This window comes from Dermacentor albipictus, chromosome 5 (genome assembly GCF_038994185.2).
Source record: "Dermacentor albipictus isolate Rhodes 1998 colony chromosome 5, USDA_Dalb.pri_finalv2, whole genome shotgun sequence".
Classification (NCBI taxonomy): Eukaryota; Metazoa; Arthropoda; class Arachnida; order Ixodida; family Ixodidae; genus Dermacentor; species Dermacentor albipictus.
The window spans coordinates 35,663,778-35,678,304 of NC_091825.1; the positions used below are offsets into that span (position 1 = coordinate 35,663,778).

Consider the following 14,527-nt stretch of genomic DNA (forward strand, 5'->3'; position numbering starts at 1 on the left):
CTCGTAGTTCGGTCGGCGCACGCGCGGAATGTCCGCGCAGCTTTCCGGACCCGAACCAAAGAGGAAGCGCCTTCACCTTTCCGCCCCCAAGTAACCCCGCCGTGAGGCGGCGTTAGCAGCGCAACACTCGCGCCATCTCTCGTACTGCGCTTCAACCACAGCGACCGCCGCGTGCCCCAGGCCACGCGGCGAAGCCGAATTGCAGGAGACGGGAGCCATGCGGGAAAACAACATATGAGGGGACCCGTGAAAGTCGCGCATCCCCACATCCCCGCAACCTTAAATCACTACACATTCCGGCGAAACATGTCACACGGTGTAACATCAACGCGTGCTTCGCGAACAAGGTAGTACACGCAACAGTGGCCGCTCTGAGGAAATGTCCACACGCTGTCCATAGCATGCGAGCCTACATAGTCCTTGGGTACACCGCTGGCGTGCGCCGGTGTCAGCAGCAGCTTTGCAGACTCGACCGCACGATTCCAGGCCAAGGCTCCGGAAACGGCGACGCAGTAATCGGTACGGGCAAGAGTCGCCCGCGCCTACGCGCCCTGCTGGCGAGAGCCGCGGTGGCTATCGGTGATCACCAGCTCTTTTCTCCGCCGCCGAGGGTTGCGAGCTGGATACAGGCGGCCGCCGAAGTCGCTGCGCCGAACTGGCCACAGCATCACCGCTTCCCGGTGGCTCGATCGTAGTCCGGGGCCGCAGCGCAGACGATGTGCAGGTAACAGCAAACCAGGGGTGACTCCGCTCACGCTGCGTACACTCAACGCACTCGACCAACAATAACGTAGCGAAAGTGAGAGAAATTCAGCATGCATATCGCCCACGTGGTACGATGTTCAACTCGGCTAGCAAAAGATCGGGCAGCTACTCAGATGCTAAGTTCACGTGAACGAAGCTCGCTTCCTTGACTAGAACGAGTAAATTCATTTCACGCGAGGCTATAACTAGAATGGGGGAAGCGAATTGCAACACCTCACGCCATGGTCCACCAGGTTCTGTCGCTCCACGTGTGACAGGCAGCATCGTAAAGCCTTAGGCCTAAAGCATCGCTACCCTGACAACAACCGGCATCGAAAAAAAGAACACCCAAAATGGGTGCAAAACAGGCAGCCGCGAGGAGACGTCAGCTCTATTAGGTGGTCCTACCCCGCTTGGTGCACACAGCATCCGAGTTGACGGCGCCCACCGTCCCAGATGGTGTCGGAGCGCCCGGTGCCAGGACACAAGACCAGTCAGCCCGTAGTGGCACCCGTGTCCACCCGGCTCCCAGGGCCGCAACTTCATCAGAGTCAAAAAGACAGAAGAAGCTATATGAAATTGGGACCACCCACGAGGCTTCCGTACTCACTCGCTTCAGGCTTGCCAATGCTCCGCGGGCGCTAAGCCTCGTTCTCCCAGGATGTAGACCACGTGGCTCTCGTACCGAGAAATGTCATTAAAAAACACTTGCGAAAAGGCTTAGCATGTTGACAAGTTCAAACACACTACAGCCACCGTAGCCTCACTCACGAAAGCACGCCGCCAACACTAGCGTTCAACATCCACGCTAGCCCTACACTTCGGTTCAAACGTCTCGAACGAAGCAAAACTGTTAAAACTATCGTCCGATGCCCCAAGAGGTCCACGTTGGGCAGCGAGGTGTGGGATTCTCATCCGTGCTCTTGGGACAAATGAACGACAACGCAGTAGTGCAAACAATCACAAGAGCATTTATTGCACCTTTCATAGATCAATGCCTGCTAGCCTAGTTGCTATCCCCCAAACATGCCGATGGGCGCGCGACAAATCTAAGAAGTCCTACTCACCGCGACCGGATAACGAGCGAATGTCTTCGCCCTATGCTGGATCCCAACGCCTGGTAGTTCGCGCGTATACGGTCACGCGAACGCTGGCGCGTTCGAAGGAGGCCACGCGAGACGGTCTCCTAGAAGCATGGAATGTCCGCGAAGCTCGGAATGTCCGCGCAGCTTGCCGAACCCGAACTAAAGAGGAAGCGCCTTCACCTTTCCGCGCCCAAGTAACCCCGCCGTGAGGCGGCGTTAGCAGCGCAACACTCGCGTCATCTCTCGTACTGCGCTTCAACCACACCGACCACCGCAGGCACCAGGCCCCGCGGTGAAGTCGGATCAGAGGAGACGGGAGCTATGCGAGAAAACAACGTATCAGGGGACGCGTGACAGTCGCGCATCCCCACACTATCTATCTATCTATCTATCTATCTATCTATCTATCTATCTATCTATCTATCTATCTATCTATCTATCTATCTATCTATCTATCTATCTATCTATCTATCTATCTATCTATCTATCTATCTATCTATCTATCTATCTATCTATCTATCTATCTATCTATCTATCTATCTATCTATCTATCTATCTATCTATCTATCTATCTATCTATCTATCTATCTATCTATCTATCTATCTATCTATCTATCTATCTATCCGTCGGTCGGTCGGTCTATCTATCTATCTATCTATCTATCTATCTATCTATCTATCTATCTATCTATCTATCTATCTATCTATCTATCTATCTATCTATCTATCTATCTATCTATCTATCTATCTATCTATCTATCTATCTATCTATCTATCTATCTAATCTGTGAAGTTGTGTAGACGGTCGGAGCGGACATTGTCCGCCACATCGTTTCTCAATCGTGCCACTTGTGCACGAGATTTGTACTTTGATTTCATTGAACCATCGCAAAAGCCGAAGTCACAGCGCAGAAAGCATAATCAAGGTGGAATGCTGAATCTTAATTGAACTTTATCAAAAAATAAACAACAGAAATAGTAAACGTCTAATATCGACCACTTCACACAGAGTAAACTGGTGTTTTTGCGGTGCTTTTCAATTTAAACGCTTTCTAGAGAAACTCAAGTTAAAGATCAGCGCTCCATCGCGTTAGTTGCTTCCTTTGCCTTCGCCTTTCGCGCCATTTTAATCTTGCCATCGCATCAAGTGGCCCAGCTGACTTTAATTTTGAGTTTTTGGCCACCAATTTGGAATTTCGGTGAACGTTTCTGCTTTCTCCATACCCAGGAGACTCTTTGGGAATTCCAGAAGCGCAATCGGTAAACGCAGCGTCACTCATGTTTTCTGGCAACTGCTTCTTAGAGGCGCACCGAGTGCCCCGTAGGTAAGAACCAAAATTTGCAATTGGCGGAAGTGCCACCCTCAGCCTCTGTGGGATAGGTAACGGCCGGCGACCAACTCCGCCGCGAAGACTAGAACGCTGAGGAGGCAGAAAGCAGCGTACACGTAGAACACGGATGCCAAGTCTCGCAGCTTGAGCTTCTCTTCTTCACGGGCGGCAGTGCATCGGTCGAGCGAAGGAATGGCCATGTTGTACTTGTGGAAGACGATGCCGCTCTCCATCAGCCTTGTGTTTCTGCGACAAAAGAGGGATGACAAGTGACAGCGCTCGGGACGCTTTGATGCCGTGACCTTTATTTGGGTATTTGTAGACACAAAGAGAGCCGGCTTTAGCCGCAATTGATGTTTACAGTGCGCTGCATGTGACTCTGTGCAAGTCTGCGGCGATAGTAGCCGGCTGCAATCGCGTGTTTGTGCTCCCTCTCTATCTCTTTCTCTCTCCATTTTCTCTTCTTTCTACTTCCCTTATCTCCCAGTGAAAGGTAAAACTGGATTTTCTGCTCTGGTTTACCTTCCTACCTTTCTCCTTTCTTTTATTTACCTCTCTGTCTATGTAGGCAAGAATCCTCTTCGACCTTTCGAGCAGTAGGTACGACTGCTCGAGCAATACGGGCTTCGAATGGCGAACCGGATGCCGAATATGTGTCTGTTTCTAAAAGAAACACAGAAAAAAAAGTGGCATCGAAATTTCGTTTATTTGCTTCAATTCACAAAAGGCTGTTTGAAGTCTGCTCAGCTCCGGTAGCTTGCAAATTTCCAATGAGTGAAAGGCCACCAAACTGGCTAGTTGGCAATACCCGCCATAGGATGCACTTCTGTTCGATCCAAGTTATTCCAGCTTATCGCACTCGCCAGCTTTGTAAACTTCTTCGAATTTCACCCGTTTTTCGCGTCAGCACAGCACCGTTTCCAAAACTCGTCTTCATGCCAAACTAAATTTCTCTCAAAAATCAATTGAGATAGAAATATGGGGCTTAACTTCCCAAAGCAGCACGCAGACAACGACAGATGGCGTAGCGGGAGGTTCCAGATTAATTTCCGCCATCCGGAGTTGCTTCAACGTGAGCCTCTCTAATGTGGCCACCTAGGAATGCGGTCGCCGAAGTCAGGAGCATGACCAGCGAGGTTGTGTTCAGGAGCACAATGCCAAAGCTACTGAAGCACACAGGCTGGTCTCGTTCTTTTTCACTCTCGCCTCCGTGCGTCCGCGCTATCCACAGTCAAGCAATACAAACAACATAAACACCTCGGCGTATAAATAGACCAGCACAATGCGTTGGCGGGCTAGTTGGTGCGAATCCATGAATACTTTGTTTAGCGCAAAACGACAAACACAAGAAAGACGACAGGACAAGGTGCCTTGTCCTGTCGTCTTTCTTGTGTTTGTCGCTTTGCGCTAAACAAAGTATTCGTGTATACATAGATGATGGAGAGACTTACTCAATCACCCTCCAAGATAACCCCAAAGTAAAGGGGAAGCGGAATGCAGCAATAACGAAATATAGGTCACCTTGGGTAGCAATTAAGAGACGTAGATGGGCTACTGGCTTGACGAAACATGGTTAAATCGGCACATGTAAGGGCGGGATAAAGAAATAACGCACGGAGGATAATCGCAGATCTTCAACTGAACTTTAGTGTGGAAAGAGATGCACGGGCAGCGGTCGCTGCGCGGAAACATCATCAGCGAAATCACAGCACAAGATCATCCATCTCATACATCACTACGGAGTGGCCTGATCGGCCCAAGGTTAAAAGTACACTTTGTAAAAACGCCATGACAACATCTTTCGCTCCTCATGCCTGCGAACTTCGGAGCTTTATGGGCAGGTGTACGTCTTCTTTTTTTTTGTTACAGATTAAGGGACGCAGGGCTAATGCAATCTTCTCATTCATTTTTTGTGCATAATGCCTCAAACAATTGTCACTCTTTCTGAGCCTTAAAGCTTCCAAGTATACATTTGTCAATGAACGCTGGAGTGCACAGACACCTTTTGCTAATGTTAGCCAAGTGAGCCCCCGCAGCGAAGGCCTGCTCAGATGCTGGGTGCTCCCTCAAACGGTCATTAACGTATACATATCTGCCGATTTGGCCAACGTAACACTTGCCACAGGGGGTGGGGGGGCGTACAATACGTACAATACATTAGGTACAATACGTTTGTATATTCGGTTGATGTTGATTCGATCGATCAATGAAATTTGAAGTTTGTGGTCCCTCCTGCAGTATCATATGTCCCTTCCGTGTATTCGTGGTTTTAACAGTATAGCTTTGACTATGAAAGCCCATGAAATAACTTGCTCTGAATTAGTACACGCTTATCGTTAGCATTGTGATACCGCATTCTCAAAATTTGACGTCTGAGATATTTCAGCCTTGTGTAGCGTGAATTTGGCATCAAGGATCAGTACACTGATTTTGGTATCAGGGAATAGTACCGCAACATGCGATTTGTTGGGTTACGTGCACAGGATGTCGAATCTACATACAATGCTGGAATTTGAGTTCATCGCTTCTGTCATTAATATCGAAAGACGAAATCGCAGCTCCCCCTTTCATCTCGCCCGGAATAATACGCGCTTGCTTCTCTCGTCCGGAATTCATTCTCTGAGTCGGTTTGGGCAATGTTATTAATGGGGAGGTTGAGTACCGGGTTTCTCAGCAAGCATGTTTGTCAAGAACGTGTTATCACTTCGATCGCTAACTAGAAATCTCATGAAGTGCTTTAGTTTATGATGAAAGCTGGGCAATACGAGATGGACAAAAAAGGAACTCACATTTTTTTAATTCGCTGTCGAAGGTCCACGTTCATTTGTCGGCTCATGTAGGTTCCGAAGATCACATTGCACATTGACTCCGTTCCGAAATAGAATTCTCCCACTTCGCCACGCCCGCAGAATTTGCCCGCCTGTAAGTTTGCAAGCGCGGAAAGCGATTACTATTGAGCCGCATTTTAATTTAACGCCAAGGCGGAAAAGTGGCTACTCAATCGGCTGATATACACACCACGTGCACAAGTGTAATACTGAAACACTGAAAGATGTACAGAAAATCTGAATATGCAACATGGTCGGGGTGTATACCGCGAGTTCCAGCAAAAAAAGAAAGAAAATGTATACGAATGTTCGAAATGATATATTAAAAACAAAAGGACAATTTTACTGACCCATCTTCACAGCAGCGGGAACACCAGAATTTATGCGACGACCACCAATACGTTGTCGTTTAAAAACCGTTGAACAACGAGAACTCAATAACAGAGCCGCCTATCCCAATGCACACTTAAGAAATTAAAGCTACCCATCGTTAATAACACATCATAAGAGGCCAACAAACACTGACACCGGGGACAACATAGGGGAAATTACTTGTGCTTAATAAATCAAATAAAAAGGAAGGTTGTGGGATCGTTCCGCACCCAGCTGCGGCAAGTTGTTTTTTCATCCACTTTCATTTCCATTAATTTATCTTTATTTCATTTATTAAGCACAAGTGATTTCCCGTATGTTGTCCTCGGTGTCAGTGTTTGTTGGCCTCTTATATGACTAATAAAAAATCGGACCCCTTGGTTAACCCCCTATCTTCCCATCGGTAATAACAAAAAATATAATAAAGGTTTTAGTCACTGTCTTTAGGGGCAGGTTGAACTAGCTCATAGCACACGACGTCACCGTTTCGTGCGTTTCCCGTTCTGGTCCTAGGCCTTTTAGCGCTAATTGCACAATTGAAGTTGATATTCAACCTCATGTGAGAAACTCTGACTTGCACCAGCTTGAAGAAATACAAACACAGAGTTTGCAGTGAAATGAATGTATTGCTCTTCTAATTATTATGTTTCATCATTCGGCAATGCCATGCGGATGAGTGTCAACAGCGGTAGCAATGCATTTGATGGCACATTTTGGTTTCTTATACCTTGGAATTAGGCGAAGCTCAGAATACTATCAGACTTAAATTGTGCAGTAACTACATGCTCCTCAAGATTATTATTGAAAAATATGATTACTAGGATTTTCGAATTCATAAGCTTAGCGGCGATTATCGCATCAATTCGTCTATCACTCGCATAGAGCTTGGACAGAAAATGTATTTTAATTTGAATTCAATATTGCAAATAATTTGAGACAGACGTTACAGAAACATGCGGATAAAAGATGAACACCCAATAGTTTTATTTTGTATTAGGTTCGTCTGAATTTCACAAAACACGGTTGTCTAAAACTGAAGGACATGATTAGTAAGTCAGAAATTGTGACACAAAGGAAGAAGCTGGAGCCGTATTAAAGAAAATAAAATAGCTTTTCTAAACATATACAGAAATTTCTCGTATTGCAAACTACACTGATGCATAAGCACAGAGTGAAGAAGAAATGATTGACAAAAACAAACTTTAGAAGTGAGGGATGCCGTCTAGCACTATACAGAATCTTGAAACGTAACTTTAATTAATTAATTTATCTATTCAGTACTGCAGCCCACAAGGGCCAAACAGGAGGGAAAATAACTCGAAGTACAGCGACAGATTTAACGTTTCTGGATATCAAAAATACAAAAGCACAGAACACAAAGTGCAAAAGTGCCAAAAACATGGTGCGCAACTTTATACACAGCAGTTAGGCTACAACGGTCAGGTGAAATGGCATCGATTTCTTCTACAGATCTGAAGCAATGTTGAGGCAAACTGTTGAAGTCAGAAATTGTACGGGGAAAGAAAGAATACTTAGACAATATTGTCTTGGAAAAAATATGGGATTAAGGAAAATATGATTATGCTGGAGAATGCCCGCAAACTTGAAAAAACGAGAGCCAGACACAAGAAAAGCGACACTTCATGTCGCTTTGCCTACGACTGCCTCTCGACTTTTTCCCTTCTTCAAGTTTGCTGACACTCGCCGAGCGTAAGCATGTACCGACTAGCCCAACAAGCAACTCTCATGAGAATAAGAGTGACGGGTTTTTCGAGTCAATAGTGGGACAACTTATCAGATAATGCACGCCAAGTGCGAGTTCATTCTAATTTGCTTGTGGTTTGTAACTCTGTGATAGCGTTATCTTTCGCGAGCTGTGAAACAGGCACCTTGCGATTACACTTAAAGAAAACAGTCTCTTTCGATTCCAGAAAGCTACAAACAGCTTTTGTAGTCAGTCGCAGCTTATTGTGATTTCGGATAATAAGAACTGCAGCCTGGGAAGTCTGTTTATTAGCGACAGGGTTAGCCAGTCTCCGGCACTTGGATCTGGTGGCTCTTGTGGTAACAAGTAAAAATATTAAAGCGTCGTTACTGAGGGAATGTCCTCAAGGCCTCACAGGAGATAAGGCAAAAATATCACCCCGCTTTCCTATCCGCAGCAGGGAGTCCAAATCGTCCTCCCAGATGTAATATATGTAAAATGTGCAATATGAGGTGATGCGCAACCAGGCCACGTTCGTCTTGCATGCTTACGGCGGCATGACGATGTCCGATACTTGCAGTAGCCGATCAAGTGTACAGCATAATTATGATGCATATATGGATTTGATGTCTGCAGACCTCGGTTGTCTACGGATGTCTACGGATGTCTACGGATATGTGTACGGGCCATGAAGCCAGAGGGGCAACAAATTGTCGATTTGTTACGTTCACCGGTACTTTTGTTTCCCTTACGCTAGAGAAAAACTATGTTGTTAGCCTCCGAGGTTATTGATGGTAAATAATTCTTGCTCATGGCACGCCAAACTGGATGTTGTTGCTGCTACAAATGATAACCACAAGGGGCATTGTGATGAAAATGATAAAGGCGACAGAGCAAAGAAGTGTGGGGGCAAGTCGCATTGTGGGCACACCTGTTGCACGAGTGACGTGGACGTGGAGGTACGTGGGCACTGAACAAAATGGGGAATTCGAAAGGGATGTTTTCCCTTGCAATAAAAAGTGAAAAGAAAAACAATTCAGTGCCATTTCACTCTGTGAAGGTGGATGACCAGCGAAGCTGTGTATGTCGGTCCTTTAATGGCGAACTGGCCATTGCCGTGCGTCAAACACCGTGTGCCCGAAAATGGAAGGCGAGGCGCGACTAGTCGCTCCTCCACGTTACCGAGCGTCGGGAGATGATGAGGCACCGGGGAAGGGGGGCATACATACCCATGTGTTTTTGCAAAACGCGACACGACACCTCTTACTAGCCAATCCCGGCACCTAGAGCAGACATGCACCTCATCGCACTCCGAAGGCACACACTGCTTCACCGTAGCCAAGGTGACCGTGCGTCGGTCGACGTCCCGCATTGTAGTAATGCTTGTGAGGCCACTCAAAAACCATGAGCTGTCGCAAACAACACGGGCAACACAAAATTGGTTCTCCACAAACTCCCTCTGAAAGCTGGCCACTGCTCCGGTGCAACTTTCCAAGTTTTCGGGATCGGGGCCACACGCACGCTTCGCATTACTTTCCGCCTCGCAGTCCTGGCGGCAGCACATGTACGGGACCGCCACCGCGGGAGAGCGGAAGGAAAGGCAAGCGCCTGGGGAACGCTGCCACAGAGAGGGTGGTGCGAAGGTAGACATGGCCGACCCTGGTAAAAGTGTAGTACCTGTTCTTATGAGCTTAACATCTGATACGGGTTGTGTTTGGACCTAAGATATAAAACTTATTTTCGCAAGTTGGCGGAGTGCCTAAAGCCTGCTTCATCTCCACCGCGGGTCGGCCGGTGCTGCGCTGTCTTCGTGATCGGCACTCATATGGGCAGAAATTCTCGATCTAGACGGCTCTTGCCGACGGATACATTCTTCATTAGAATCTAGTCATATACAGCTTCACTGTAAAAATCATGAAGTGAAATTTATTGACTTGATTGGGCACTGATCGCAACTAATTCATTATTCATTCAATAGTGGATGTTGTAAAGCCGAAGCCGAAGGGACGAGAACTCACGAAGCAGTAACAGTCAAAACATATGGGAGTGCATCAACATAAGATGATGTCGGACAGCCATCAGTCTTGTTTACAGTATATTGGCTACCGTGAATGTCTAAAACCAATTTCTTGTGCGCTGGTCAGTCCTCAACCTGAATTTGCATCGACTAGATATGTGAAATTCTCATAGTGCTACCAAAGTATCTTAACAGAAGACATCCAGCTTGGAACTATTTACTCTTACTATGACAGATATATTGCAAGTACCGATATTATAATTGTTCAATGAAACCTGTAGTGGGTACTTGCGTAAGACTTCTTTGCAAGATTCGTCATCGCGCGACTTGAAAAGTAGCGCATGTGTTAATTGATTTTTCCGAGTTACTGGCGTGGTCAGAGTTCCGAGTTTCATAACTGAAAACCAATACGTCCTCTGACGTGTTTTATTCTATCCGTCACCTATCTTGCCGCACGACAGGACTTCCTGCAATTGCCGTTCGTTGTTGCATCGATGTAAATTTGGCGCACCAAAAACTGAGCGTTAACGATTTCAGCTGTTCTTTTTTTCTTGAAGTATTTTATCAGAAGAATGCGCTCTTTTTACAGCGAAGCTCTTAAGGGCTACTGTCCCCACGATAGTGTATTCATGTAGACAAAAGCTATCATCATCAGCAATGGCTCGAGCGTCGTCGCCTTCTTCCACAGCTGGCTCGTTGGCGCCCCTCGGCGCCACCGCGCGAGCACGGCCGCGCCACTGCTGCCGCGTTCGTCATCGTGATTATGTAATTATTAATTAGTTAATTATTTGCGAAACACAAAGCCGCAATCCGTAATTGAGAAATACTTTCATGAACCATCGGAATTTACCCAGTGATCGACACCGGGGCCGCATTTTTCAGTTTCGCCGGTTAACCATATATACGCAGTGCTTGGACTGATAGTTTTACCTTTAATTTCCTATTTTCATGGTTCGTGCGTGCCCTACTGCGCTGCTGCCAAGGCCTTTAAATAATCATTCAATATTGGTCATATATGTCTACTATGATCTTATATACTAAGTTTATGTCAGATGTGCAATATCTAAAGTTAAGTCATCTTAGGCGCAACGTCAGCGTTCGTCGCTTGTTGTGGAAGATAGGAGAAAGCATTATACGCATTAAAACTGGCAGTAAGGACAGTTCCGGTAGTATCACTGCAAGTCGGAGTGCATTGATTTTTGAAAGGGCGACAAGTGAGAGAAACAAGTGCGCTAAGCATAGAAACCGGTGCATACTTGTCTTTTATTGCTTTGTACCTTTGCTTTTATGCCTTTTTTGGGGGGAGGGGAGACAGAATTCCTGTATAGGGCCGTAATTCAACAAAATTACGCAAAAGCTAGCTTCAGAACAAAAGCAAGACGCCCTGCCTCGTCTCTCGATGTAGACCCTTGGTCCCAGAGTAAGCCCTTCTACGGAGTTGGACCAACACAGTTTTTTACTAAAATTACTAAAGGGAACTCGGACACTGAGTCCGTTCAGCTACCATAGGAGTGATGACATGAAGTTAGGAAAAAAAATTTGTCCTAACTTAGGGACCGTTGTTTGAGACGTTTCCTCTGGCTTTATCTACTATGCCTTCCCTGCCTTTAGTGGCCGAAATTTTGAAATATTAATCCTACTTTTCCAAACGTATAAAGCAATAAAAAGAATCAGACTACACGCATATTCGTTGCTCATTCTTGCATTTACACAAAGCGACATTTTGTCAGAAATGGTAAATTGGCAAAGTGGCAAAGCCGTCCGAATTCAGATGGATGAAGTTCAGGGAAATATGTACACGTATTAATCATAATCGACATGCTGGCGGAACCACCATTTTTATAGCTCCTACTGACACTGGTGTCAGGATTCCCTGTAGTAATTTTTGGAAGAAAAACTATGTTCAAGTTCCGCAGAAGTGAATTACCGTATTTGTTGACTCGATGAAGTGCAGAACTGAACGTGAACTGTGATATTCACAGATCTGTGCAGCCATCTTTATTCTTTATTTGCTACGCGGTACTTGGTTCCCTTGAAGTTCTGATGCCGGACGACTCTTCTTGCGTAAAAAACAAAGAAAGAAAGAAGCAAGCAAACCAACAAACAAAGAAGCAAGCAAGCAAAGAAAGAAAGCACGAAAGAAAGGAAGAAAAACAGAAAGTGAAACATGAAAATATAAAAAAAATTCTTTATTACGGTTGGATTGCTGCGGAAACTTTTTACAGCCGATAACTTCAGCACTGTTGTTCATGGTTCTGAATCAGAATAAGAATCATAATCGGTTTTTATTTAGATGATTAGAAATATTTCAAGATGTTAATATACAGATGGAGGTCCCGAAGTCAAAGACTGAAATGGGACCTCCTTTGTAAGGTAAGCGTAATAAAACACAAATTACAGCAGTTTCAACAAATCGTTAACATGGAAGGATTACAGGTTGTAGTATGAATAGCATGTCTGACGAATTACATGTGCATAAATTTCATGAAAAAAAGCACTGTAATATAATCTCGTTGACAATTAATAAAGTAACAGCGTAAGTGACGTGACGAATCAACAGAGTATAATTTGCTTACTCGAATGCGTATTTAAGGGAGAAGCGGAAACCTAATGATATGCCAATGAAAATGAAATGAAGCCACTTTGAAAGAATTACGTAGACCACCGCCAGAGACGTGTTCTGGACGTCAAAAGCACACGATGAAGCTTGTTCGTGCAATTCCTGGCGACTAATGGTGCAGATCACTGCACGCAGCTGTTTATCATTACGTGCCCTGTTGTCAGAGGCGCTAGTCGTCTGATCGCACATCAAATGAAACTCATGAGGCGCTGACATGTAGTCATGGTATAGTATGGGATTTCTCACTTCCAGGACATAGAGCGCAATGGTCCGGATGCATTTGAGTAAATGGGTCTGTTGGCACGGCGGCAGAGGGCGACGATGTCTTCTATGAATGAGGTTTGCGACTTACCGGTCTGCTGAACACGCTCAGCAAACTTCTTTCTCGCCACGAGTGAGTGGACAGTGAGGACGGCAAAATCTGTCGAATCTGCTGTTTAAAAGAGTTCCAGTCAACGAATTCACGTTCGTGGTTGAGAAACGACATCCAAGTGGTTAAATGCCACTCACGCGGTCGTAATTTTCCAATCAGCGACAAAAGAAAGACGTACACCGGCCTAATAAAACTTTAAAATGCAAGACGTTTCGGCTTCCATGCGGGAGCCTTGGTCACAAATGGGGCATGAAGTGATGACGAGGTGAGAGCGAGGTGATAGTTTCGTCTGGCGTTCATTCTCTGTTTACTTTCATTCCCACTGACATGGCCATGTAAGCGTGTGCTGCCGCTCTCTACGTTAATGCGGCTCTAACGAAAAGGTTGCCAATTGATATGCCCGACTTGAACAGGCTCCTCAGTTTTTGTTTGGGCAACACTTACTTCTGTTTTGATAAGCCAATCTACAAGCAAGTCCACGACACAGCAATGGGTTCCTCTGTCTCGATGACCGCTGCGAATCTGCGGCTGAAAAGTTCGCCCCCTAGCTTCTTTCAGCCTGAAATCAATAATGTTTTAGGGTGCGTTTGCGATTGCTTTTGCGTGTTGAAGTGCTGTGCTTTGGAAGCTTTCATCACGCACCTAAACAGTCAAGCGTATTACATTCAGTTCATGGTGGAGGTGGAGGTGGACCAGAAACTGCCTTTTTTGGATGTGTTGGTAAAAAAGAGCAATGGCGCGCTTTCTTTTAACGTTTACAGAAGGAGTACGCAGACTGACCAACACCTGAACTTCATGTCTGTTCACCCTGACACTCACAAGATGTCAGTAGTGGCCTCGCTGTTGGGCCATGCGATCTGAATTTGCGCGAGACCTGAAGACCCGAATTCCGATGTGCAGACAATGCGGAAGGATTTTACCACAAGCGGTTACCCCCCAGCCTTCACGAGTGCTGTGGAACACAAGTTTGTCCAACGCTTTCCAGCCTGCAAGTACCCGTCGGAAGAAACGCGCTCTCATTTTATACCGTTCCGGGATAAGGGAGACCTTATAACGCATGCTGCATAAGTATGACGTAGAGGTGGCTCACGTTCATGTGTGCTGGGGCACGTAATGAGTGGAAAGGAAACAACCTGCCTAAGGGAGTTTTCTTAGCGTTGTTTAAAAAACTCCCTGTGCGGATTGAGATAGCGTCTCCATTGAGGAGACGGGCAACATTAAACAGCGGCTGCGCCTACATCTGAACAATGTGAATTAGAAAAGAGCGGCGTGAAATGCTCTGACAGACCACACAGCGACGACTGACCACAATATAGACTGGGTGAATTATACTATAACTGGCCAGGAAAGAAACTGAACGTCACGCCTCTACCTGGAGTTCCTCGAGTTACAGTCAATAGGCCACATGCTCAATCGATACTAAGGAACCCTCCCTCCGTCTTAGTCTTAACT

General features: G+C 45.9%; 1 protein-coding gene and 1 pseudogene across 1 annotated transcript in view; one reads left to right on the forward strand and one right to left on the reverse strand.

The window, feature by feature from the left end:
* Window positions 1-2,889: 2,889 nt before the first annotated feature.
* LOC135908111 (probable glutamate receptor) overlaps window positions 2,890-14,527 on the reverse strand; it is a 69,565-nt gene continuing 57,927 nt past the window's right edge. The window contains exons 9-10 of the mRNA XM_065439867.2: window positions 5,950-6,080; window positions 2,890-3,406 (exon numbers count right to left, since the gene is read on the reverse strand). Of these exons, the coding sequence (XP_065295939.1) occupies window positions 3,193-3,406; window positions 5,950-6,080 (345 nt within the window). The 3' untranslated portion in view covers window positions 2,890-3,192. The remainder of the gene's footprint in view (window positions 3,407-5,949; window positions 6,081-14,527) is intronic.
* Window positions 9,715-9,893, forward strand: LOC135908124 (U2 spliceosomal RNA; annotated as a pseudogene).